Source organism: Theropithecus gelada, chromosome 9, assembly GCF_003255815.1.
Source record: "Theropithecus gelada isolate Dixy chromosome 9, Tgel_1.0, whole genome shotgun sequence".
Classification (NCBI taxonomy): Eukaryota; Metazoa; Chordata; class Mammalia; order Primates; family Cercopithecidae; genus Theropithecus; species Theropithecus gelada.
Genome location: NC_037677.1, coordinates 97,905,707 through 97,933,554, shown reverse-complemented (window position 1 = coordinate 97,933,554; position 27,848 = coordinate 97,905,707). Strand labels below are relative to the sequence as shown.

The window sequence follows — 27,848 nt, the reverse complement described above, 5'->3', positions numbered from 1 at the left end:
AAAAAAGTACAAAAAAACTAGCTGGGCGAGGTGGCGGGCGCCTGTAGTCCCAGCTACTCGGGAGGCTGAGGCAGGAGAATGGCGTAAACCCAGGAGGTGGAGCTTGCAGTGAGCTGAGATCTGGCCACTGCACTCCAACCTGGGCGACAGAGCAAGACTCCGTCTCAAAAAAAAAAAAAGGGGGTTGTTAAATCTAATTCATCTTTAAGAGACACATAATCTGGATGCTTAAAGTCCTTTATAATTTCCAAAATATATGCTCTATTTATAATAATTCCATTTACTCCTCATAACGGCTCTTTGAGGTACAAAAGTAGGTATTATCTTTGCTTTCTAGATGAGGAAAGTGAGACTCAAGGAGATAAAGCAACATGCCCAAAATCTTATGACGTCTAGGAAGCAGAACCTGAAAACCAGGTCTTGTCTTCACTATAGTACAATGTAAAATTTACCTACCAATTTAAACTGATTACAAGGTATTTCAAAGAAGACACACTAACAAAACAGGTAGAACTCCCATATTGTCAGTTGTAAACAAAAGAAGTTATAACTAGTCCATTCAGCAAACAGATGTCACTCTGCGAAGCTTTGATATTTTTCTTAAATACCTTTGAAAACAAGGATCAAAAAATATGAACTCTTATAAAAAGGGCTTTATTGTATTTTTACAGCTTATTACATACCTTGTAACAATCATTTTGTTAAATGTGAATGTCAGTTTTATTTTCGGTCCCTTTTTTCCTGGCTATTTACAAGCTTTGTAAGAATCGTTCCTTAATTAAGTCTAAACATAGTTTTATATAAATGGATTCCTGGAAATAAAACGTTCAGACTTAAGAAATGATTGTCACAGAGACTGTAACAGGCCGTAAAAAAAACGAGTGCCACTTTAAACAAAGATATCTCATTTTAATTAAAAAGATAATCATCAGAACATTCCTACACTTAACAGAACCATTTAAAGAAGCTTCTTAGGAAAAAAAAATATGCAGTATATTATCCAGGCTTCCATACTATAATTTATAACATATTTAAATCAAAATCTCAGTTGATCCTTTAGTATGAATTCTTATATACTGTACCTACATTTTAAAGACACACTGAAAAAGAAGAGGTCCAAATGAGATAAATCACAAGTCTAATTCTTTTTAACATGAATGCTTTCAAAATATTATATTTTTCCACAAGACATTAGTAAAACACATTTAAGAGTACTTAAGAAATGCTTTGTAAGATGACCACATATAAACCTAAGGATTCTATGTAGTTTATTGACGAGATGGGTATCTGTCAGGTAAGGGGACCATATTCAGAAGACTACCATATAATCAAAGGTGACCCATACCTACATAAAAAGAGTTTCCACTTTCAAACTCTGATATAAGTGGAAGCAATCCTTTCTGATTTTCAAAATGCCATGTCTGGATATGATTACAGGCAAAATCTGACAAAACAGGATTCTTTTCAATTAATTCATTTGGCTACCTTTTAAATTGTTTGTTTTTAAATCATGTGAAATTTATAGTCAACATTCCAAGAGAGAAGGAAATAGACCTTGTAAGTTGTCATTATAATTAGGTGCAATTTAAAAACAGATACATCAACGTTCTTCAACTTAAGTCACCTTTTCTAAATTAACACTGAACACTAAACCTGAATCACTGCTTGACAGCCTAGTTCTAATTTCAATATATTACTGAATATTGCTTCAAAACGGATGTTTTCCCATGGAAACAAGTTATAATTGGGGCTGGGTGCAGTGGTTCATGCCTGTAATCCTAGCACTTTGGGAGGCCGAAGTGGGCGGATCACTTGAGGTCAGGAGTTCGAGACCAGCCTGGCCAACATGGTGAAATCCCACCTCTACTAAAAATACAAAAATTAACCAGGCATGGTGGCATATTCCTGTAGTCCCAGCTACTTGAGAGGCTGAAGCAGGAGAATCGTTTGAACCTGGGAGGTGGGGGTTGCAGTGCGCAGAGATCATGCCACTGCACTCCAGCCTGAGTGACAGGGTGAGAATCTGTCTCAAAAAAAACAAAAAAATAAAAATTTTTAATTGGGAACCTATGTCCTGAGAACTTGGTAGCAAATAAAGTACTGACATGACTAACGCCACCAAAACAAAGATTCAATAACTGTAAAACTCACAATCATTAAAAAGAAGGAAATGATGTTCCAGTTTCATAAAATGGGAGTAACATACCAATGATCAGCAAGTGTGCATTCCAAATGTGAGAAACATAATTCTTCCACATTCACTCACTAAACAGATTTAACCTCAAGCTAATAACCAACTCAAAAAAACACTCAACATTTAATTAGCAATCATTTAGTTTGCTTCTTATAATACAGACTGCTGCTTGGGATGATTTACAAAGGGAGAAGAGATAGATGGGGCCAAATTAATAAATTACTCAAGGGAAAGCCTTCCTTGCCTCCATCTAAATTACTTCCCTGAATAAGAGTTATTAAAATCATACCATTGATCTGTGCTACCAGGAACATGAAATCAGTAAATGTAGATCATGATCTTGTTCACGATCTTGATCACAGTGTCCGTGTTTCTCACTTATTTCTGCTTTATTTAAAAAAAGTTTAGGCATATAAAAAAAATTTTTGGTCATCGATCTCAGTTTATTAAAGGCCACAAGTGTTCTACACACCAAAGGCCACCAGAAAAGAAAAAAATTCTCTGAACTCACTTTATCCACATTGTCACATGGCTTACTTAAAACTTTGTAGATAGGTTTCAGAGTACCTCAAACTTCACTGAAAAACCATTAATATTCAATAGTACAAATCACATGTACATTCAATAGTACAAACTCCTTTTTAAAAATATTTAGCCTGTAATCCCAGCACTTTGGGAGGCCGAGATGGGCGGATCACGAGGTCAGGAGATCGAGACCATCCTGGCTAACACGTCGAAACCCCGTCTCTACTAAAAAAAAAATACAAAAAAAAAAAAACTAGCCGGGTGACGTGGCGGGCGCCTGTAGTCCCAGCTACTCGGGAGGCTGAGGCAGGAGAATGGCGTAAACCCGGGAGGTGGAGCTTGCAGTGAGCTGAGATCCGGCCACTGCACTCCAGCCTGGGCGACAGAGCCAGAGTCGGTCTCAAAAAAAATAAAAATAAAAATAAAAATAAAAAAAATAAAAATATTCATGAAGTCTTCATAGAATGTTAAAGTTAGGCATATCAAATATTTTGTTCTGATGACCATGCATTATCTTTGTATTGGATCCTCCATTAATACAAGCATCAAGAATTGAGGAATGCATTAGGCAAATGCAAATTGAAACCACAGTCGGATATCACTATACACCTATTAGAATGGCTAAAATTAAAAATACTGACAATTCCAAATGCTGACACAGACGCAGATCAACTAGAACTCTCACACATTGCTTGTGGGAATGCCAACTGGTACAATCACTCTGGAAAATAGTTCAGCCATTTCCAAAAAGGTTAAACCTACATTTATCACTCAATTTTCCCTCATGGGTATTTAGAGAAATGAAAACATTCACACAAAATCTATACACAAGTGTTTATTTAGAGCAGCTTTATTTATAATCACCAAAACCAGAAACAACCCAAATGTCCTTCAGGAGAGAATAAACAAAGTCTGGTACACTACACAATAAAATACTACTCAACAATAGTAAGACATGAACTCCCGATACATGCAACCACATGGATTAATCTAGCTCAAAGGCATTATGCTGAACGGAAGAGGTCAGTAACAGAAGATTTCATATTGCACGGTTCCATTTATATGACATTCTCAAAAACATAAAATGAAGTGAGGAAGAGGGGGTTAGAGGTGGAGGAACAGTATAAGAATTTTTTGTGGGGAGTGACAGAATTGTTCTTATCCTGATTGTGGTTTACATGAATCTACACATATTAGAATTCCTAAAACTGCATACACTAAGAAAAGTCCATTTTATTGTACGTTCATTAAAAAAAAAATGGAATCAAAAATTTGCATACATCAGGCATGAATAAATACACATTTAAAGAGTAAAATGGAATGAGAGTGGAATGCCTATTCAATAAACTTTGGGAGTCTGTATGAATTGTTTTGTGTTAGAATGTTGTTGTAAAAGCACCACCACCACCACCACCTTATCCTTATGACCTACAAAGCACCTTTACATTTACCTTATTTAATTGTATGAATTACATCTTCTTCCTCTATGTCAAGATGCCATGGCTGATGGTGATTATGAGCTGAGGGACCAGCCACAGCATCTTTAAAATAAATGAAGATGATACACAATCTGTTCACAGTACTAGGAGGAACTACCAGTTTTATTGTGATGTGATTTTTTTTTTTTTTTTTTTTGGAGATGGAGTCTCGCTGTGTCACCCAGGCTGGAGTGCAGTGGCCGGATCTCAGCTCACTGCAAGCTCCGCCTCCCGGGTTCACGCCATTCTCCTGCCTCAGCCTCCCGAGTAGCTGGGACTACAGGCGCCCGCCACCTCGCCCAGCTAGTTTTTTGCTTTTTTTTGGTAGAGACGGGGTTTCACCATGTTAGCCAGGATGGTTTCGATCTCCTGACCTCGTGATCCGCCCGTCTCGGCCTCCCAAAGTGCTGGGATTACAGGCTTGAGCCACCGCGCCCGGCATTGTGATGTGATTTTAATGTAGTACCTCAATGGCCACATTCTGGGATGTTGCTATTGTCCTTCCACTAGATATACTTCTTCTAAGTGTCATAGCTTGCTTATTTTCCTACTCCCATAGTTCACTATTTCTCTAGCTGCAAACAGCCTACGGAAGTAAATTGTTTACTGAAACCAACTTATTACCAACTAGTTGGAATTCAGAGAGTCCAAGCCTTGGCCGTGAGATGTGTCTCATTCTGCCATCACTTGTTGTTGAGATGGAGTCTCGCTCTGTTGCACATGCTGGAGTGCAGTGGCATAATCTTGGCTCACTGAAACCTTCGCCTCCCGGTTTCAAGTGATTCTCTGGCTTCAGCCTCCCAAGTAGCTGAGACTACAGGACTGGGCCACCACATGCGGCTAATTTTTTTATTTTTAGTAGAGGCAGGGTTTCATCATGTTGGCCAGGCTGGTCTCAAGCTCCTGACCTCAGGTGATCCGCCTGCCTCAGCCTCCCAAAGTGCTGGGATTACAGGCGTGAGCCACCGCAACTGTCCTGCCATCACTTTTGATTCCAGTTAATTCAGCTCCTTCCTGCTATGTTTCCCAAGTACAAGGCCTCACCTTTTACTCTGGTTCTAGCCACATCATTTCCCCCACTTCCCCTGTGTTGATACACTGGCCAGCAAACAGTGGACTAGATATTTTGTCAAAGCATGATCCTGAGAAACACCAGCATCAGAAACATCTGATATGCTTGTTAAACATGCCAATTTTTCAGGCATACCAAGTAAAGGGGAAGGGGGGAAAAAGAACTAAGAATCTGTACTACATTTTAACATGCATTCCAAATAATTCCTATACAGGGTAAAGTGTAGAACTATTACAATAGACACTAACCAGTATAGGCTGAATGAATTAATTATTTAGTTCCTTGCTAGGTTTCCCAGTTCCACTTGTGAGTTCAAGCTTGAAGCAATGCTTTGCCACCTGTTTCTAGTACTCACTAATGCTTTCTGCCTACTGATCTCCCCAGAATATCTGCCCCAGACTCTCTGCCATTATTTTCCCGCTGAACGTATACCCTTGTATATGAGTTACTTTTTGCACTGCTATAAAGAAATGCCTGAGAGTGGGTAATTTATAAGAAAAGAGGTTTAACTGGCTCACGATTCTGCGGGCTGTAAAAGAAGCATAGTGAATTCTGCTTCTGGTGCTTTCTCCTTCTGGGGAGACCTCAGGAAACTTAAAATCATGGCAGAAGGCAAAGGGGAAGCAGGCACATCTTATACGGCCGAAGCAGGAAGAAGAGAGGGGGACAGAGAAGGTGCCACACACTTTTAAACAACCAGAACTTGTGAGAACTCTATCACGAAAACATCACCAAAGGCGGAAATCCGCCCCCATGATCCAAACACCTCCCACCAGGCCCCACCTCCAACGTTGGGGATTATAATTAGACATGAGATTTGGGTGGGTGCAGAGACAAATCCTATCACCTTCCCTTGCTAAATTCCCCTGAGTCCACAAACCTGGTTGAGTTGCCAACAGACACCTAGCTCAAATTCTTTTCCTCAACTCTTAGCCACCCCACAGCACCTGGCCTCTGTAGCTTTGTGCCTCCTTATCTGGCAGATTTCAATAAAATTGTGTCCGTAATAGACAGTGGCTATGAAATTACTCAAAACTGAATCCTGATATTTCTCTCATATAACAATTTGAGTACAGCTGCTCCAGAGAACTTCCGTTCAGCCTACTTTTTATGTGGATAAACTTTTCTTAACCTCTTATTATGGATACTTCTAAATATAAAAAAAAGTACAAAATAATATACAATCCCTATCTAATCATCACCCAGCTTTCCACCTTCCAAATTTCATATATTCTATCACTTTGCCCATCTTTTTTTTTTGGGGAGGCACAGTCTCGCTCTGTCACCCAGGCTGGAGTGCAGTGGTGCGATCTCAGCTCACTGCAAGCTCTGCCTCCTGGGTTTATGCCATTCTCCCACCTCAGCCTCCCCAGTAGCTGAGACTACAGGCGCCCGCCACCATGCCCAGCTAATTTTTTGTACTTTTTAGTAGAGATTGCGTTTCACCGTGTTAGCCAGGATGGTCTCAATCTCCTGACCTCATGATCTGCCCACCTTGGCCTCCCAAAGTGCTGGGATTACAGGCGTGAGCCACCACGCCCGGCCCTGCCCATCCTTATTTATATGACTATATCTTAAATGTAAAGTCTCCTTATTATAGTTAGGGACTATTCCAACATCTTCACCCACCAAATACTCATTTTCCCTTATCTACCTACTGCTTTGATAACCCTCTAATTGCCCTGAACATGACTGATGCCAGCTATATTTGGCTCTTTTTCTTCATTTGTTCTACCCTACTCTCAGCAACCTTCTTCATTCTGTCTCCAGAATATCCGTGAATATCTTTCCTCCTTTTCCATACCTACTGCCCCAGCTCAAGCCCAGTCTCTTGCCTAGACTATTACATACTTTAAATGGCCTCCCTGCCTCTCTGTTACCCCTCCCTATCTAATCCACTCTAAAGCACTATAGTGCTCTTTCATCTTTGTTGTTACTGCCCCCAGTGGGAATCAGATTCAAATGTAAATTACAGATCTTTCAGGAAAAAGTATTCACATGTTTATAGCTTGTAAAGGGGCCACAGACCTCAGATTTAAAATCTCTGTACTATTAGCAACAAAGAGGATTAAATTTTTAAAATAACACCTAAAAACATCTAATTCCTAGGAATAATTTAACAAAAGATGTATAAAGACCTCTATACAGAGAAATTCGAGACCTAAATAAATGGAAAGACACATCGTTTTTGTGGACTATGAAACTCAAAAGTGTTAAGATCTCAGCTCTCCCAAAACTTATATATGGATTCAATGCAATTCCAGTAAAAATCAAAAAAGTATGTTTTGTGGAAACTGACTAGCTAATTCTTTTTTATTTTTTTTGGAAACGGAGTTTCCAAAAAAAGGCTGCAGTGCAGTGACACAGTCTCCACATACTTCAACCTCCGCCTCCTGGGTTCAAGCAATTCTTCTGCCTCAGCCTCAAGTACCTGGGATTACAGGCATGCCCCACCATTCCAGGCTAATTTTTGTATTTTTAGTAGAGATGGAGTCTCATCGTGTCGGTCAGGCTGGTCTCCAACTCCTGACCTCAGGTGATCCGCCCACCTCAGCCTCCCAAAGTGCTGGGATTACAGGCGTAAGTCACCGCGACCGGCCTAGCTAATTCTAATACACATGAAAATGGAGGCAGGGCACCATGGCTCACGCCTGTAATCCCAACACTTTGGGAGTCCGAGGCAGGTGGATCACGTGGTCAGAGAGTTCAAGACCAGCCTGATCAACATGGTGAAACCCCATCTCTACTAAAAATACAAAAATTAGCCAGGCATGGTGGTGTGTGCCTATAATCCCAGCTACTCGAGGCTGAGGCAGGAGAATCGCTAGAACCCGGGAGGCAGATGTTGCAGTGAGCCAAGATTGCGCCACTGCATTCCAGCCTGAGCAACAGAGCGAGACTCCATTTAAAAAAAAAAAAAAAGAAAGAAAAAGAAAATGCAAAAGGCCAAGCTAGCCAATGCAATCTTGGGGGAAGGGGAAGCTGAGGGGCATATACTATCAGATATCAAGAATTGTTATTATATAAAAATACAGAAATTAAGACAGTGTGGTATTGGCACAAGAAGAGACCAATGGAGCTACTGAGAAAATCCCAAAAGGAGGCCCACATATATATACACACACACACACACACACACACACACACACACACGTATATATACACATTAATATGACAAAAATGACCCTGCAATGCAACAGAAAAAGAACCATCTTTTCAATAAATAGTGCTGAATAAGTTGGCTATAGAAAGAAAAGGAAAAAAAGAATTCTGATCCTTTTGTAGTTTGTAAGCATGACGACTGGGTTTTCATCCTCATGTGTGAGGTGTGCCTCCCTCAAACCTTGTTACATAGGCACATTACTTTTCTGGCATAGAGAAAGAAAAAAAAAAAAAGAATGCTGACCTCTACCTCACACCATATGCAAAAATTAATTCCAGATGGATTGCAGAGCTAAATGCAAATTGTAAATAAAATTTCTCACGGACTTGAAGAAGTATCTGTAACACATACGAAAGCAGCATTATTCACAAAGGTCAAAAGGTAGACGCTTCCCAAGTGTCTGTTGACAATAAATAAAATGTGGTATATACATACAATTACATATTATTCAGTCTTAAAAAGGGAAGAACATGGATGAAACCTGAGTACATTAAGTACAATAAGCTAGTCACAAAAAGACAAACACTGTATGATTCTACCTATATGAGGTATCTAGAGGAATCAAATTCATAGGGAAAAAAAAAAATAGAAGGCTGGGCGCAGTGGCTCATGCCTGTAATCCCAGCACTTTGGGAGGCCGAGGCGGGTGGATCACCTGAGATCAGGAGTTCAAGACCAGCCTGGCCAACATAGTGAACCTCATCTCTACTAAAAACATAAAAATTAGCTGGTGTGGTGGCACACACCTGTAGTCCCAGTTACTCAGGAGGCTGAGGCAAGAGAATTGCTTGGCGGAGGCTGCAGTGAGCCAAGATCGTGCCATTGCACTCCATCTGGGCAACAGAGCAAGACTCCATCTCGGGGGAAAAAAAGAAACACCAAACAAACAAACAAAAGGAATAGTGGTTGCCAGTAGCTGGGATAAGGGAGACATGGATAGTTCGTCTAATGGGTATAGAGTTTCAGTTTTGCAAGACAAAAAAGTTCTAGAGATTATATATGCACAACAGTGTGAACATACTTAACACTACTGAACTATACACTTCAAATAATTAAAATGGTAAAATTTACATGTATTTTACCACAATAAAAAATATTTAAATAAAACTTGTATGTGTATGTGTATATGTATATGTGTATGTGTATGTGCGTGTCCGTGTGTGTGTCTGTGTGTGCAGATAAATAAAGTCAACATCTTGGCCCAGTGAAGTGGCGCACACCTATAACCTCAGCATCCCAGCACTTTGGGAGGCTGAGGCAGATAGACCACTTGAGCCCAGGAGCTCGAGACCAGCCTGGACAACATGGAGAAACCTCATCTCCACTAAAAATGCAAAAAAATTAGCCAACATTTGGTGGCACACGCCTGTAGTCCCAGCTACTGGGGAGGCTGAGGTGGGAGGATCCCTTGAGCCCAGGAGGTCAAGGCTGCAGTGATCCTAGATGGGAGAAAGGAAGGGAGGGAGAGAGGGAGGGAGGGAGGGAAGAAGGAAGGAAGGAAGGAGGGAGGGAGGGAGGGAGGGAGGGAGGGAGGGAGGGGAGGAGGGAGGGAGGGAAGGAAGGAAGGAAGGAAGGAAGGAAGGAAGGAAGGAAGGAAGGAAGGAAGGAAGGAGGGAAGGATCTGTATGATCTTGGGATAAACGAAGAGAAAAAGTGCTAACCATAAATTAAAAAACTGAAACTCTTGGCCGGGCGCAGTGGCTCAAGCCTGTAATCCCAGCACTTTGGGAGGCCGAGACGGGTGGATCACGAGGTCAGGAGATCGAGACCATCCTGGCTAACACGGTGAAACCCCGTCTCTACTAAAAAATACAAAAAAACTAGCCAGGCGAGGTGGCGGGCGCCTGTAGTCCCAGCTACTCAGGAGGCTGAGGCAGGAGAATGGTGTAAACCCGGGAGGCGGAGCTTGCAGTGAGCTGAGATCCGGCCACTGCACTCCAGCCTGGGCGACAGTGCGAGACTCCGTCTCAAAAAAAAAAAAAAAATTGAAACTCTTGACTACATTTTGACTACAATAAACCTCTACTCATTTTGTCAGGACCAGGCAAAACAGACATTTGCAGGATCAGCAGAGGTCGTAGTACAGGATGACAGAGTACCACCAGGATAAGGAACGGGCAGGCACGATGGCTCACAGCTATAATCCTAGCACTTTGGGAGGCCGAGGCAAGTGGATCACTTGAGTCCAGGAGTTTGAGAAAAGCCAGGGCAACATGGCAAAACCCCGTCTCTACAAAAAATTAGCCAGGTGTGGTGGCAAGCACCTGTAGTCCCAGATGCTCAGGAGACTGAGGCAGGAGGATCACCTGAGCCCAGGAGGTTGAGTGAGGCTGCTGTGAGCTGTGATTGTGCCACTGCACTGCAGCCTGGGCAAAAGAGTGAGACCCTGTCTCAAAACAAACAAAAAAACAGGATAAGGGATATGTCCATACAGAAATATGGCAGGTAACATGGCAGCCCTGCACAGAATGTTGAAGTCCAAATGTGATGTGGAAAGCAATCTAGCACAGGTATCGGAGAAGGGTGTTCATGCAAGGGTGTAGGCCAGCAATCTGACATGGGGTTTTGAAGCCTAAATAAGTCAAGGATGGCATCTATATAGTGGATGTGGGGAACAGCAGCAACATGAGAGTGGTCACATAGAAAGGGGCTGATTGACTAAGAAAATATGTTGAGGATAATGAAAGCCAAGTTACTCACTGTCAGAAAACGGAGTCACAATTATGAAATTATTGAACGAATCCTGTGGTGTTAGACTGGAACTGGGGACATCAGTGTGAACTCATGCCTTTAAATAATACGTAAGATAAAATAACAACGTAAATGTGCAATATGCACCTGTGTGTGTGGTGTGTCCAGTATGATGGCTTGGGAGCAGTGACACCCCAATAGCAATAAGCACACTTAACCAGATCTGAACTTCTACATGTCATTCTCTACTAAAAGAAACTACTAAAAGAGCTTCTCGGAGAAATCACTAATTCCAGGGCTAGGGCAAAAAAAGTACAAGAAGAGCCTGGAGTATCTTTCAGTAAATAAGAAAATGCTCAACGACATCAAAAAGCAGAGGACGCAGTTTGAATGCCTTTCCCACTGGCCAAATAGGGAACAATTCAAGCATCAAAATAAATAATGAAGCTGGGAACACAAAAAATAATGAGGCTCATGCCTCTCAGCACTTTGGGAGACCAAGTTGGGAGGATGTTTGAGCCCAGGAGTTGGAGGCTGCAGTGAGCTGTGATAACACCAGTGTACTCCAGAGCCTGAACAAGAGGGCAAGATCCCATCTCTTTAAAAATAATAATAATAATAGTAATAACAATAATAATAATCCAATAGGGGAAAAAAGGCCAAGACTTGAACACTTCAACAAAAGAGTATGTCTAAACAGTCAATAAGCCTAAAAAGGTGCTTGTTTACAATAGTCATTAAGGAAACACAAATTAAAACAGTGGGAGAGTACCATCATCCAGTAGAATGGCTACAACGAAAAAGACAATTTTTTTTTTTTTTTTTTTGAGATGGAGTCTCGCTCTGTCGCCCAGCTGGAGTCCAGTAGTACCATCTCAGCTCACTGCAACCTCAGCCTCCCAGGTTCAAGCGATTCTCATGCTTTAGCCTCCTGAGTAGCTGGGATTACAGGTGCTCGCAACCACACCCAGCTAATTTTTGTACTTTTATAGAAGCGAGGTTTCACCACGCTAGCCAGACTAGACTCAAACTCCTGACCTCAAGTGATCTGCCTGCCTCAGCTTCCCAAAGTGCTGGGATTAGAGGCATGAGCCACCATATCCGGCCTCAAAAAAGATGATATTAAGTGAACACTGCAAGAATGTTCAGCAACTGGGACTCCCATACACTGCTAAAGAAAGTATAAAATAAAAAACATTAGCTGAGTGTGGTGGCACATGCCTGTAGTCCTAGTTACTCAGGAGGCTAAAATGAGAAGACAGCTTGAGCCCAGGAGTTCGAGGTTGCAGTGAGCCATGATCATGCCACTGCACTCCAGCCTGGGCAACAGAGTGAGACCCTGTCTCTAAAAAAAAAAAAAAAGAAAAACAGTTGCATAGGTTCTACTAAAGTGTCTTAGTCCATTCATGGTGCTATAATGGAATACCTGAGGGTGGGTAATTAATAATAAAAAAAAAAGGTTTATTTGGCTCACAGTTCTGCAGGCTGTACAAGAAGCATGGTGCTAGCATCTGCTCCTGGTGAGATTCTCAAGCGGCTTCCACTCATGGTGGAGAGCGAAGAGGAGCTGCATGTGCAGAAATCACATGCCAAGAGAGAAACCAAAAGAGAGAGGAGGGAGGTGCTAGACTCTTAAGCAACCAGCTCCGGCAGGAACTAATGGAGCGAGAACTCACTCATTTCCAAAAGGACGGCACCAAGCCCTTCATGAGGAATGCACCTCCATAATCCAAACACCTCCCACCAGGCCCCACCTCCAACACCAGAGATCAAATTTCAACATGAGACTTGGTGGGGCCAAACAAGCTATATTCAAACCATAGCATAAAGCTAAACATTTTCATACCCCATGACCCAGCAATTCCATTCTCAGGTACATACTCAACAGAAATATGTACATATGTTTAAGGAAAGACATGTAGAAGATTATTTACAATAGCACAATTTAAAGTAGCCAAAAACTGGAAATAACCCAAATGTCCATCAAAAATAGAATGACTAATCTGAACGATTAATCACAGTGGAATACATTAACAAGCATAAACACACCATACCTCCCACAAAAACCTGAGTGAATCATCTTACAAACAATATGGGACAAAAGATACCAGACACCAAAGAATACACCCTGGAATGATTCCATTTAGATGAGCTTACATACCAATAACAGTAAAACTAATCTATAGATATTATAAGGGAGTGATTTCCCTTGGGAGTAGGGAGTTAGTATCCAAAGCAGGCATGAAGGCAACTTGTGGAGTGCTGGCAAAGTTCTACTCCTGATCTAGATAATGGTTACGTAGATGTGTTCACTAGGTAAAAACTCACTGAGTTATACATAATAATTTGTACATATTAAAATATGTATTTGTATATATATTTTACTTTAGTAAAAGAGCTCACATTAACACATACATAAAGTACACTAGAACATTCTTCTTAAATATAGATCTAGGCCAGGCGCAGTGGCTCACGCCTGTAATCCCAGCACTGTGGGAAGCTGAGGGGGGTGGATCACGAGGTCAAGAGATAAGAGACCATCCTGGCCAACATGGTGAAACCCTGTCTCTACTAAAAATACAAAAATTAGCTGGGCGTGGTGGTGCGCGCATGTAGTCCCAGATACTCGGGAGGCTGAGGCAGGAGAATCACTTGAACCTGGGAGGCAGAGGATGCAGTTAGCCAAGATCGTGGCACTGCACTCCAGCCTGGGCAACAGAGTGAGACTCCATCTCAAAACAAAACAAAACAAACAAACAAACAAAATATATATATATATATATGTATATATAAAACTAGATTAAGTCCAAACTCCCTGGGCCTCCAATTTATATTTTCCTTCTTATCTGCTACGCTCAAATAATACCTATTTACCCACCTATAACTCACTACACCTGCCCAACTTCTGATCTCCTGGCCTTTACCCAAGTTACTTCCTATTCTTGGAGCTGCCCACCTCAGACACAAGTCTGTCAAAATCTATCTATTCTTCAAGGTCCAATACAAAACTTTCTTCTATAAAGCTTCTAAATATCTCTCCAGTCAAAACTAATTTCTCCTTCCTTTAACTCAATTTACTTTTTCTGTTTCCTCTCTTAAATTCTACAGCACTTTGTGCCACTATTTTAGCACTTAACAAAGTGTGCCTTAAGAGATATTTATAAATGCCTATCTCATGAGATTGTGAAGCTCTAGAGAAGTTTTACTCAACTTCGTATCTTCACCTCCCTATTCCCCCATAATGTCTTCCCCTATATGTAACAATGCTTTGCAATCAGTTCAGGCTCACATTTTTTATCAAATTACATTACAGGTACACTATCATGACCTCTCTTTGTCAACCCACTGATTTTTTTCCTATACTTTATTGCCAAGTACTACTTAACAGAAAATGTGGTACTCCAGCACAACTTAGGATCATACAATCCTAAATTTCCTATGAAAACCTTGGATACATAAAGGGGTTTTATGGTGTAAATTGACAATTAACCCCTTACTTATACATGGCAATTTAGAATTTAACATGAACTGAAAGGAAAAACAGAGAGAGACCCTTTTTAAGTAGGTAAAATTAACAATAGCCCATTTTCTGCTTAAGAAAACTGGAGCTCAGAGTGAGGAGTCTGTTCAAGCAGCCACTGTCAGCCCACTGGCCAGTACACTTGCTACAATGTAGTTCATGATCATTTTGTATTATAAATGCATATACTCAATATACTAAATTTTACTTTTTAAGATTATGATATATATTCACTGTAGAAAATCTATAAAACATTAAAGAATTAAAAAAAAAAAAAAAAAGAAGGCTGGGCATGGTGGCTCACGCCTGTAATCCCAGCACTTTGGGAGGCCAAGACAGGTGGATCACTTGAGGTCAGGAGTATGAGACTAGCCTGGCCAACATGGTGAAACCCCGTCTCTAATAAAAATACAAAAATTAGCCAGGTGTGGTGACGCACACCTGTAGTCCCAACTACTTGGGAAGCTAAGGCAGGAGAATTGCTTGAACCTGGAAGGCAGAGGTTGCAGTGAGCTGAGATTGTACCACTGCATCCAGCCTGGGCAACAAGAGCAAAACTCCGTCTCAAAAAAAAAAAAAAATACAAAAAAATTTTTTAAGAAAAAAAAGAAAAAGAATTTTAAAAAAAAAGAACTATCACCCAGCCTGGGTGACAGAGTGAGTGAGACTGTCTCAAAAAATTTTTAAAAAAAGGGCCAGATGCGGTGGCCCGCGCCAGTAATCCCAGCACTTTGGGAGGCCGAGGCGGGTGGATCACCTGAGATCAGGAGTTTGAGACTAGCCTGACCAACATGGAAAAACACCGTCTCTACTGAAACTACAAAATTAGCTGGGTGTGGTGGTGCATGCTTGTAATCCCAGCTACTCAGGAGGCTAAGGCAGGAGAATCACTTGAACCCAGGAGAAGGAGGTTGCGGTGAGCCAAGATCACGCCATTGTACTCCAGCCTGGGCACCAAGAGCGAAACTCTGTCTCAAGAAAAATAAAAATAAAAATAAAAATAAATTTTAAAGTAAAAAAGCATTAAAGGAAAGAAATATCACCTAAGTAATGCTTTTCTGTGTATTTACTAGTATATTTTCAGAATACCATTAAATATTTTGAAATATTACCCATAAAACAGCAACTCACAAATAACCTCATTAACAGTTTGGTGTATATACATGGATTTATGAATCTGTGCTACAAAAATATTTACCCACATGCTATAATTCCTGGATATCTGTCTCTATGACTTTTCAGCGAAAGCATGAAAGTTTTCCAGACATCTAAATATATTAGCACCAGATCTTTGCAACCTTAAGTTTGGCTGCAGTGAAGAGATGGAAAAGCTCTGAAAATTGCTAACAAGAGAGTTGTTGGGTTATTATGTATGACCTTGATACAAACTCTGTTACAGTTCAAATTCTATTACAAACGCCATTCCAGTGACATCAAGCTTATCAGTCCCAAAGATAGAAGAATAGCACCGTGGTATTGCTGAACTTCTCAGGGCATCACTGTGGAATAGTCAAGATTCTGATTATTTCTTCATGTTTTTTTTCTACATAACATGAAGAGAAGAAATCTGCTGTATTACATTGTGATTCTAGGAGCATCCAGTCAACAGGTATTCAGCAACCAATATGAAAAAGTGCTATCAGGACAGTGCCAACAATGGAGAGCAGAAAGAAGAAAGCACAATAGTTGTCATAATAAGCATCTTACCATTCGTCTCTAAATCAACTGTACTAGATCAATGCAGTAGATTACTGTCACTGTAGTATTGTGCAAGTTACTCCCTGCCCTACTTGACTTTGGGCTTTTGACTTTAAGTAAGCCAAGTTTAAGATCATCTACTATCCAACAAACTCACAATTTCAAGAGAATAAATACCTATTGTTGTAAGATGCTGGTATTTTGTGATTCTAAATGCCAATAGCTAACTGATACGATACTATGACAACAGTAAAGTCTTACTGCACTTCTTTGGTAATTTAAATAATCAGGAAACCTATATGTAAATCCAGACAGTAAATCTTCAACTCTGGCCACACCACTTGACTGCCTACCTCAGAGAGACATCTGTCAAAATCTATCTATTCATCAAGATCTAATATGAAGCTTTCTTCTACAAAGCTGCTAAAGAGCTCTTCAGTTAAAACAAACTTCCCAGCCGGGCGCAGTGGCTCACACTTGTAATCCCACTACTCGGGGAGGCCGAGGCAGGCGTATCCTGAGATTAAATCCAGGCAGTCTGACTTGAGAGCCTTACTTAGGTACGGTATACTTCCTCTTTGAAGAGCAGGAAAACTGTGGGATATTCGAGTTCGAGACCAGCCAGGAGGTCAGGAGTTCGAGACCAGCCTGGCCAATACAGTGAAACCCCGTCTCTACTAAAAAATACAAAACTTAGCCGGGCGTGGCGGCACACGCCTGTAGTCCCAGCTACTCAGGAGGCTGAGGCAGGAGAATTGCTTGAACCCGAAAGGTGGAGGTTGCAGTGAGTCGAGATTGCGCCACTGCACTCCAGTCTGGGTGACAGAGTGAGACTCCATCTCAAAACAAAACAAAACAAAAAAACGAACTTTCCCTCCCTTAAATTCTATAGCACTTTGTGCTTCTATTTTAGCATCTACCAAAGTGTGCCTTAACAAATATTAAGGAAACATGCCACCATATCCCACAGTTTTCCTGCTCTTCAAAGAGGAAGTATACCGTACCTAAATAAGGCTCTCAAGTCAGACTGCCTGGATTTAATCTCAGGATACCTGCTAGCATGACTTTGAGCAAGTTACTTAACCTCTCTGGAATAATTTTCCTTAATGAAAAATGGGGATAATAACAATACCGAATCCACCTCACAGGATTATTGGGAGGACTAAATGAAATAATATATAGAGAGCTTAGAACAGTATATTTAAAACAGCAAATAGTAAATGCTAAATAAATATAGTCAAACTTCCGTAGCTGCAGGAAACTGGTTCCAGGATCCTCCCCACAGGATACCAAAATTCACAGATACTCACAAATCTCTTATAGTGCGTTAAATGGCACATAACCTACACACATCCTCCCATATATTTTAAATCATCTCTAGGTTACATATAATACTTAATATAATGTAAATGTTATATAAGTAGTTGTTATACCATACTGTTTTTAATTCCCACTTTTATTGTTTATTGTTATTTTTTATTGTGGTCTCTTTCTCTGAATATTTTCAATAAATGGTTAGTGGATATAGAACCCACGAATATGAGGGGCCAACTGTAATAGCTGTTAGCTATTCGTGGCTGACTGTATTAACAAAACACAAAAAATTTCTTCTGGCCGGCCACAGTGGCTCACACCTATAATCCCAGCACTTTGGGAGGCAGAGGCAGGAGGATCACCTAAGGTCGGGAGTTCGAGATCAGCCTGACCAACATGGTGAAACCCCATCCCTACTAAAAACACAAAAATTAGCTGGGTGCGGTGGCATGTGCCTGTAATCCCAGCTACTCAGAGGCTGTGGCAGGAAAATCACTTAAACCAGGGAGTCGGAGGTTACAGTGAGCCGAGATTGTACCACTGCACTCCAGCCTGGCGACAGAGCGAGACTCCATCTCAGGGGGAAAAAAAAAAAATCCAACTCAAAAGGTTCATCTTAGGCAGGCAGAAATTCTCTCTCCCTTAGCTCTGGGGCTTTTGCTCCCTTGCTTCCCAATCCCCACCTTGGCCACATATAAAGGTAATCCAGGAACTAGCAGGTAGTGTCTCAGAGAACAATCATATTCCCAGTTCAACAGTAATCTCAGTTATCTTTTTCACTTGGTTATCTCTAAGCCTTCTGTACAATGTTACAACTGATCTTACAGCTCTATCTCAATCAGGCTATGGGAAACTAAAAGGAATAAGCCTCAGACTATTCTAATTATTCAGCAATTCTCCCCAAGTACAGCGTAAATATTGTGGAACACTAGTTGAAACTGTTAAGATCCAGTGGACCCTTCCCATAGAGATTTCTCCCCCGCTCCACTGCCTATTTTAGAATGCTGAGATTGATTTATTAAGGAAAGAGAAAGTTTATTTTTATTGACTAGGTTGTTAAACTTTGGTAAATATTTTCTATTTCATCCTCAATGGATTCTCACTATACACACTTAGAAAGGACTTCTGTGCTATATTAAAATATTGCTGGTCAGGCGTGGTGGCTCACGCCTGTAATCCCAGCACTTACGGAGGCCGAGGCAGGTGGATCACAAGGTCAGGAGATTGAGACCATCCTGGCTAACACGGTGAAACCCCGTCTCTACTCAAAATACAAAAAATCAGCCGGGCGTGGTGGCACATGCCTGCAATCCCAGCTATTCAGGAGGCTGAGGCAGGAGAACTGTTTGAACCCAGGAGGCGGAGGTTGTAGTGAACCGAGATCACACCACTGCACTACAGCTTGGGCAACAGAGCGAGACTCTGTCTCAAAAAAAAAAATGCTAGAGCTGGGTATGGTGGCTCAAGCTTGTAATCCCAGCAACATGGAAGGCTGATGCAGGAGAATCACTTGAGGCCAGGAATTCCAGACCAGCCTGGGCAACACAGCAAGACCTCATCTCTACAAAAAAATTAAAAATTAGCCAGGTGTGGTGGCACAAACCTGTAGTCCCAGCTACTCAGGAGGCTGAGGTAGGAGCATTGCTTCAGCCCAGGAGTTTGAGGCTGCAGTGAGCTCAACCTATTGATGGCAGAGCTGCGCCCTAATAAAATAAAATACACGCTAGAAAGTAGGCGAGATTTAAAAAATATTTTAGGCTGCAAGTGGTGGCACGCACCTGTAGTCCCAGGTACCGGAGAGGACGAGGCAGAAAGATCACTTAACTCCAGCCTGTATTCAAGGCCAGCCTGAGCAACAGAGCAAGCAAGATCCCATCTCTAGAGGCCAGACACGGTAGCTAATGCCTGTAATCTCAGCACTTTGGGAGGCCAAGGCAGGTGGATCACCTGAGGTCAGGAGTTGAACAATAGCCTGGCCAACATGGTGAAACCCCGTCTACAAAAATACAAAAATTAACCAGGCATGATGGCAGGTGTCTGTAATCCCAGCTACTCCGGAGGCTGAGACAGGAGAATCGCCTGAACCCAGGAAGCGGAGGTTGCAGTGAGTTGACATTGTGCCATTGCACTCTAGCCTGGGCGACAAGGCAAGACTCCATCTCAAAAAAAAAAAAAAAAAAAGATCCCATCTCTAGGCCGGGCATAGTTACATGCCTGTAATCCCAGCACTTTGGGAGGCTGAGGTGGGCAGATCACCTGAGGTAAGGAGTTCAAGACCAGCCTGGGCAACACGGTGAAACCCCGTCTCTACTAAAAACACAAAACTTAGCTGCGCGTGATGGCGTATGCCTGTAGTCCCAGCTACCTGGGAGGCTAAGGCACAAGAATCGCTTGAAAACAGTAGGTAAAGGCTGCAGTAAGCTGAGATTGCACCACTGTACTCCAGCCTGGGTGACAGAGTGAGACCCTGTCTCAATTAAAAGTTTTTTAAAAAAATAAGAGATCTCTTTTCCAAGTTTATTTTCTAATTTAGCAATAAATAATTTCTAAAACTACTCAAAGTAGGGGTTTTACTCCACAGTTAATAATTCACTTTTGATAATTTATGAAAATCTACTATAAACATAAATTTAGAAAATTAGCAAAAAGAGGCCGGACACGGCAGCTCACGCCTGTAATCTCAGCACTTTCGGAAGCCGAGGCGGGCAGATCACCTGAGGTTGGAAGTTCGAGACCAGCCTGACCAACATGGAAAAACCCTGTCTCTACCAAAAATACAAAATTAGCTGGGGCGTGGTGGTGCATGCCTGTAATCCCAGCTACAGGGGAGGCTAAGGAAGGAGAATCACTTGAACCTCGGAGGCAGAGGTTACAGTGAGCTGAGATGGCACCATTGCACTCCAGCCTGGACAACAAGAGCGAAACTCCATCTAAAAACAAAAACAACAACAATAAAATTAGCCAGGTGAGGTGGCGCACACCTGTAATTCCAGCTACTTGGGAGGCTGAGGTAGGCAAATCACTTGAACCCGGGAAGCAGAGGTTGCATTGAGCCGAAATTGTGCCACCGCACTCCAGTCTGGGCAACAGAGTGAAACTCAGGGTATCTCAGACAAAACAAAAAAAGAAAATTAGCAAAAAGAATTACCACTAATTTTATACCCTAACACCTATAAGAGTACCCATAAAAGAAACTGTTTGAAAGCTAATTTAAACTGGGAATAAAGTATACACACAAACTCTGACAACTTAAACTAAGAACTGGTTTCAGATGTTCATCCCACCACCTGGTAATCAATTTCACTGATGTAAAGAAAATTCCATTATAGTGAAACATCTGACAATTTATTTTAAAATGTAATCTGTGTTTAGATACCTATGTTTTTTGAAGTAATTAAGCAAGCTTACTGAATCACATTAATTCACCCAGTATTATGTCTACAATGACATCATTAAGGGAAATCATGCAGGAGATCATGTCAGTGCCTTCCAAAGTTAACCTCAAAAAAAGAGATGCCTGCTAAACATTCCTAGCATTATGACCCACAAACTTGGCTGATACTATTTTTATTTTTAGCCTGAACATCCAACTAGCATAGCACCCATGGTAGCAAGTCTCAAAAGGTGGCCCCCAGCAATTCCCCCTTCCCTGTTTATGCATGCCACCCTTCCTATCAATAGGTAGAGATTATTTCTCCTTCCTCTGTAGTCGGCCTTGACTGGCTTTGACCCACAGTGACATTCTTGGACTTCCAAATCTAGGATTTAGAAGATTGGCAGTCTCTACTTCCTGTCTCCTGGAATGTCCTTTCTTAGAACCTTGCCACCACACTTTAAGGAAATCCAAGCAGCCACGTAGAGAAAGGCCCATATAGAGGAGAACTGAAGGTCTTTAGCCCTAGCTGAACTCTCAACCAGTGGCTAGCCATGTGAATGCGGCCACTCTGAACATTTCAATCACGCCCACACCTCAGCCAATACCAAGCGAAGCAGAAAAACCATCAGACTTGAAGGGAAAAATAAATTGGTTTTTTTAACCTAAGTTTTGAGGTGGTTTATTAAACAGCAAACATTTACCCTTTATACTGTTTCACTTATCTATCACCTCTACAAATAAAACTTATATACATTCTAAAATTATTTCATCCATTTCAAGCTACTCTACTTGATTCTGGGATTGGCTGGACAAGAATATATTTATCCTGTTTTTAAAAATAAACATGGCTCAGCAAGGTGGCTCACGCCTGTAATCCCAAACTGGGAGGCCAAGGCAGGAGGATCCCTTGAGCCCAGGAGTTCAAAACCACCCCTGTCAACAAAGGGAGACCCTCATTCTCTACAAAAAGAAAAAAGAAAAAACAAAAAACAGTAAAGTGGCGTGTGCCTGTAGCCACTTGAGAGGCGAAGGCAGGAGGATCACGTGAGCCTGGGAGTTTGAGGCTGCAGCAAGCTGTGACTGCACTCTAGGCTGGGCAACATAGCAAAACCCTGTCTCAAAGGTGAAAACAAAAATAAAGTTCAAATTCCTCCTCAGCATGTCTTTTCACCCCCTATCTTAAATGCGCGTGCAGGTGTGTGTGTGTTTTGGGGCCTATATTCCCTTAATCATTTTCATTTCTCTTCTTAGGTTCTCTTCAAGTTTCCGTTTATACTTTTGTTAACCAAAAAAGTATTAAGAAAGGTCCTTGAGGACCTGCTAAAGCTGAATGAGAGACATTAGCACGTAAGTTAATGTAAACGGTTGCTTTCAACACCATTTATTTGTTTTTAAAAGTTAAACATTCTGCTTAAACTATTTAAGATGAGCTTTAAGTCTCGATCATGGGTGAATTATGGTCATCTCTGAATCAGCAGTCTTATTAATAGGATTTTATTGTAAAATTATTTATCAAGGCACATTAGTATAGCAATGAGCAAATCTGTGAGAGTATCCATTTCATTTTGTCATTTTAAACTAATTTTACATTTGTTTAAATCATGACATCTGTATCTGTATAAAAGTTGTCATTAGTGATTCATAATTGAGGGAAAGGTTAAGACCAGAACAAAGCCAAATAGTAACAAAAATGTCGGTTTGATTAAAAGGATAGTTCTTCCACGTGTACTGTGCACTAATTATTTGATGCTGGCTCAAATATCTTCTTTTTTTTTTTTTTTGAGACAGAGTCCTGCTCTGTTGCCCAGGCTGGAGTGCAATGGCACGATCTCAGCTCACTGCAACCTCTGCCTCCTGGGTTCAAGGGATTCTCCTGCCTCAGCCTCCCAAGTAGCTGGGACTACAGGTGCGCACCACCACGCCTAATTTTTGTATTTTTAGTAGAGATGGGGTTTCACCATCTTGCCCAGGATGGTCTCGATCTCCTGACCTCGTGTTCCACCCACCTCAGCCTCCCAAAGTGCAGGAATTACAAGCATGAGCCACCGTGCCCCGCCAATATATTTCTTTCTTAAAATTCACTCTGAATACATCAACACGTTATAGCAGGGTAAATGGCATCAAAAGGAAGTTGTGACTTACTCAGATTCATAAGACTTACTGCATTGAAAGAGAATACCCAATTTCACACTCTCCATTCTGTTTCTTTTATTAAGGTGTCATTCTGGTGACCCTATTCTAGTTGACCTTTTCTCAAACAGCAGCCAAAACAGCAGGCAAGGTCAATAATGAAAGTAACTAAAATTAAAAGAAAAAACTGGCTCCTCCCTATGGAAACTAATTCAAGATTTAGTAATGTGTGGTGCCCTAAAAGCTGCAACTACTACATGGTCATCTCCAAGTCCATTTTAACTCAACCAGGAGGCCATTATCAAAACATAACTCACTGGTACAAAGCACAGATTAAGTAGCTGAAAATGCTACTAGGCTGAAGTCTAACTGAGAGTAAAAAGGATGACCTCATGTCTCTTTATGATCTGTAAATCACATTATTCCATAAATCTGACACAAGCGTCAGGATCAGCATTGAGTCAACCCTCTGCTGGGCGCTGCGGCTCACATCTGAAATCCCAGCACTTTGGGAGGCCAAGGTGGGTGGATCACGAGGTCAGGAAATGAGACCATCCTGGCCAACATGGTGAAACCCCATCTCTACTAAAAATTAGACGGGCGTGGTGGCCTGCACCTGTAGTTCTAGCTACTCGGGAGGCTGAGGCAGGAGACTCGCTTGAACCCAGGAGGCGGAGGCTGCACCACTGCACTCCAGCCTGGGCAAGAGTGAGACTCTGTCTCAAAAGAAAAAAAAAAAAAAGGATTCAACCCTCTAGGAAAACAAAAATAAGCAGTAACAGTTTTCTGACTTAAGTCTAATAACTTTCACTTACTTCCAAAGTCCAGTAAAATTTCAAGGTCTCTTCTTCATATTTAGAATTTTAATGTTGGGCAGAAATCCAAGAACCTTCTTCAGGCTCAGTGAAATTTTTTTAATGATACCCTTGAACTTTAGGTGTTTTTGAAAACACTAATGCAAAATAAAGTTTTAGTGAATTTGATTAGTTTCCAAAAAACTATTCTTATAAATGGGGCAGTTTAAAGCCTAAAATTCAATTTCGTTAGTATCCACGTTTATCTGGATTTGTTACGGTATTTTAGGCAAAGATACAAAATAACTATTTTTTTAAGCAAAGGAGTAAGATTTGGAGTGACAAGTCACAGTAACTTCTGAAAAGGCAAGACTTGACTGCAAATAATATCAATGTCCCTAAGGCCACCTGTTAAGCTTAAAGTCTATGCATTCCATCATTCTTTAGTCGTAACCACAAAGTCTGGTTTCACACCTAGGAAATACAAAAAGCATCAGATTAAAAGCATCAAATATCAGACTATACAAGTTTGCCAAAGATAAGCATAGGAAAAAGAAAAGCGTGATACAAAGTTAAAGAAATATGTTCCAAGGGATTTAAACACACCCACAAAATCCAATCTTTGCTCACACTGTGCTTCAACCTAAAAGTGACGGGTAACCACAAATACTGACTTATTCCTGACTTACTTCCCTCTACCTACCTCCACCCTTTTTATCTCCTAAATTTCTCAACTGATCTCATCACTTCTTACGGGTCTTTGCAACTCTCATCTCCGCGGCCTTTCCTTTCCCAGAAAATGATACAAAGCACCTGGCCTCCACATTTTACGGTCCCACAATTTACCTTTAAATTTTGTTTTGCTTACCCTATTAGATACTCATTTTGACCCAATCTCCTGTACCCATGTTTCCCTGACCAATCTGCCTCTTACTTTTCATCACCTTGTCCTTACTATAGTATTTAGCTTCTCCTTTCAAAGTAGCGTTCTGTACCTCTCTCCCTGACATTTGTAATTCTAGTTTACAGTCAACACCCTTTCCCCCTCCCAGGGACTGTCATTATAGCCCTAGGTACTCATTCCCAGTCCTTATCTTCCTTGAGGCCTCTTCCCTTCCAGAGTTTGTCAACAGTAGTTTGGCCAAGCTGGGATTCCACCCTCAAGGCAAAGGCTATCCTCCCTCCCTCATTCTACAAAACTATAAGCCTCTCACCAGCCCTAGCGTTCCCTCCTCCACCCTTAAATCCATCTGCATCCAGCCCTGCCCGTTCCCCTCTACCTACCATACCTGTCTTCACCCTATCCCGCGCTCCCCTTCCCCAGTCCTGAATGCACCTCCTCTCCCGGGCCTTACCGGTAACCCTGACACTGGGAAGGCCCCGCCAGCGGCCTCACGGCGTTTCTCCACAGAGCTTCCTCCGCTCTTCAGTAACAGTCCCCACGCCCCTTTCCCTCCAGGGCCCCGCGCGCCGCTTGGAGCCCCCTCCTCGATTAAGCTCCCGCTGTCACTTGGCCTCTCATCCACAAGATGGCGGAGCTGCTGCCCCCACCCTGGGTCCGCTCCGCAACCCCTAGCCTCCTTTCTGGAGCTCCCATCCCATGCCTCCAGCTGCCCCGCCGCCAGCCTCGGCCCAGGGTCCCGCTGCCTGGTCCCGCAGTGGGCGGGCGGCACAGGCCCGAGCTCAACGACGCCGCCAACGCCAGCGCCTCCGCCGTTCCCCGGCCTCCACCGTCTCCTCACCATAAACTTGAGTGCTTTCTCTTGCAGCACCGCCTCGGCCGGGTCCATAATCGCCAAGGCCACTGGGTCCGCTCTCCGCCGGGGCCGCCCCTTTGGTGCCAGGCCGCAGCCAACGCAGCGCCCGGATCCCGCCTCCTCTTCCTTCCCCCCGCCCTCTCTTACCTCTCAGGCACAGGCTTAGGGGCCAAGGAGAATCGGCTTTCTCAGTACGCAGGCGAAAGCCCACTGGCTCACGGGATTTGTAGTTCTGGAGCTTCCCGCAGAAAAAAACTGACGCTACGCGGTGAACCGCAACTCCCACAGTTCACTGCGGCAGCGTTGCGGTTGCCCACAAGCCAGATTTAGATAACTTGTCATTAAGCATAGGAAATTGGCTGATGGGAATTGTAGTTTACAGCCTCTAAGGATTAAAAAACGGGAGGGGCACGGGTGTCTCCGTGGTTACCGAGCGACGCCAGTAGCGGCTTGCCTGACGTTTGATATCAAGATGGCGACCAATGCCTTCCCTGTAGCCCAAATACTAAGAAAAACTATGGCAAGAATCAGGGGTCCTAGGGCCTGCCTAACTGTGGTTTTAGGGAGCTGAACGTCCCCAAATTTCATATATCTGGCGTCTGCAGGTTTGCTACCCAGAGTAGCTGGGCCAATGGGCACCAGGCAGCAGCTCACAGACCAATGCAGAATTTCAAGGTCCTCCTAAGCTATCGCCACCCACACTTCTCCCAGGGAATCTTTTCTCCCCTACAGCAAGTCAGGGCCGAGTAGAACTCGGCTCAAGAAATTCTTGGTGTTGAGAGCTCAAAAAGCGCATAGCTTGCTATTGCTAACTGTGGGATATAAGCCCTGCACTAAGGGTCAAACAGGTACTTACAAAAGTCCTTCAACGGTGGAATATAATGGCCTCCAGCAAATAAAGCATATAAATATTTTCTTTGGCCTGAAAAGGTACAATATGGGTGTATTTTGTAAATTGGGTCTACCTTAGGAGGAGAAAACTCTAGGGTTCGGTTAAAAGTGACTTAGGGCCAGGCACGGTGACTGACGCTTGTAATCCCAGCACTTTGCGAGGCCGAGGCGGGTAGATCACCTGAGGTCAGGAGTTCGAGACGAGCCTGGCCAACATGGAGAAACCCCCTTCTCTACTAAAACTACAAAAATTAGCCGGGCCTGGTGGCACACGCCTGTAATCCAAGCTACTTGGCAGGCTGAGGTATGAGAATTGCTTGAACCCGGGAGGCGGAGGTTGCAGTGAGCCGAGATCACACTACTGCACTCCAGCCTGGGCAACAGAGCCAGACTCTGTCTAAAAAAAAAAAAAAAAAAAAAAAAGTGAGTTAGATTGTGACAGCCTTGTACAAAATATCTGAATTTATAAAATAATTGAACTAGGAAAATACTTTTTCACTTATAGGAAAAATCTCCATTTTAAACCATCTTATTCATTCAGTCATCCAACAAATAGTAAGCATATAACCGCGTGCAGACATCATCTCAAGAAGTAGGGATTCATCACTACTTGGGTGGCTAAAATCTCAGACTTCACCCCTATACAATTAATCTGTGTAACCCAAAACCACTTGTACCCCAAAAACTATTGAAATAAAAATAAAATTAATTAGACAAAAAGAAAAAGAAAAGGGGATTCATTGATGAACAAGACAGACCCAGTTATTTCTTCGTGGAGCTTACTCTTCCACTCTGTTGATACTTTGTCCTAGCCCCTATGTCCACAAAACTCAGCATGATACTTAATACATAATAGGCTTTCAGTTAATAAAAAGTTTTGCTCTTGAATTTAAAAAAAAATTCTACACAAGTGCAAAATGGAGAAGACTTCAAACGCATTCGTATGAAAACTAGCTGGAAGTTTTCAGAGGACTAAGGCAGTAACATGATGGAGTTACAAAAAATAAATAAATAAATACATAAATAAATAAACAAACTAAAAGATGAGGTGGGATGATGGTGCAGCCACAGGAAAAGAGTATTCCAGGCAAAGGTAACTGCATTTTGGTGATTGATTCTGAGAACCAAAACAAGGTCAGTGGGACTTTAGAGGAAGAGTGACCCTAGATGAGACTGCAGTATGGGGCTCTATAGGTAAGCCATTATTTAGGCAGCATAAACTGGTCAGATGAATCAGCTGACATG

At 42.1% G+C, this 27,848-nt stretch overlaps 1 protein-coding gene and 1 non-coding gene across 5 annotated transcripts in view; one reads left to right on the top strand and one right to left on the bottom strand.

Moving 5' to 3' along the window:
* The window catches only part of BTRC (beta-transducin repeat containing E3 ubiquitin protein ligase), a 205,723-nt gene extending 179,830 nt beyond the window's left edge, over positions 1 to 25,893 (bottom strand). For 3 of the 4 annotated variants that reach the window (XM_025397092.1, XM_025397093.1, XM_025397094.1), the window contains exon 1: positions 25,698 to 25,893. In XM_025397092.1, coding sequence (XP_025252877.1) covers positions 25,698 to 25,745 — 48 coding nt within the window. In that variant the 5' untranslated portion in view covers positions 25,746 to 25,893. Of the gene's footprint in view, positions 1 to 25,310 lie in introns of all 4 variants that reach the window. The other variant, XM_025397091.1, reaches the window with a different exon arrangement.
* LOC112632301 lies at positions 8,543 to 8,643 on the top strand. The gene has a single exon (XR_003121358.1). It is a non-coding gene; the product is annotated as a small nucleolar RNA U13 (small nucleolar RNA).
* Positions 25,894 to 27,848: the final 1,955 nt, after the last annotated feature.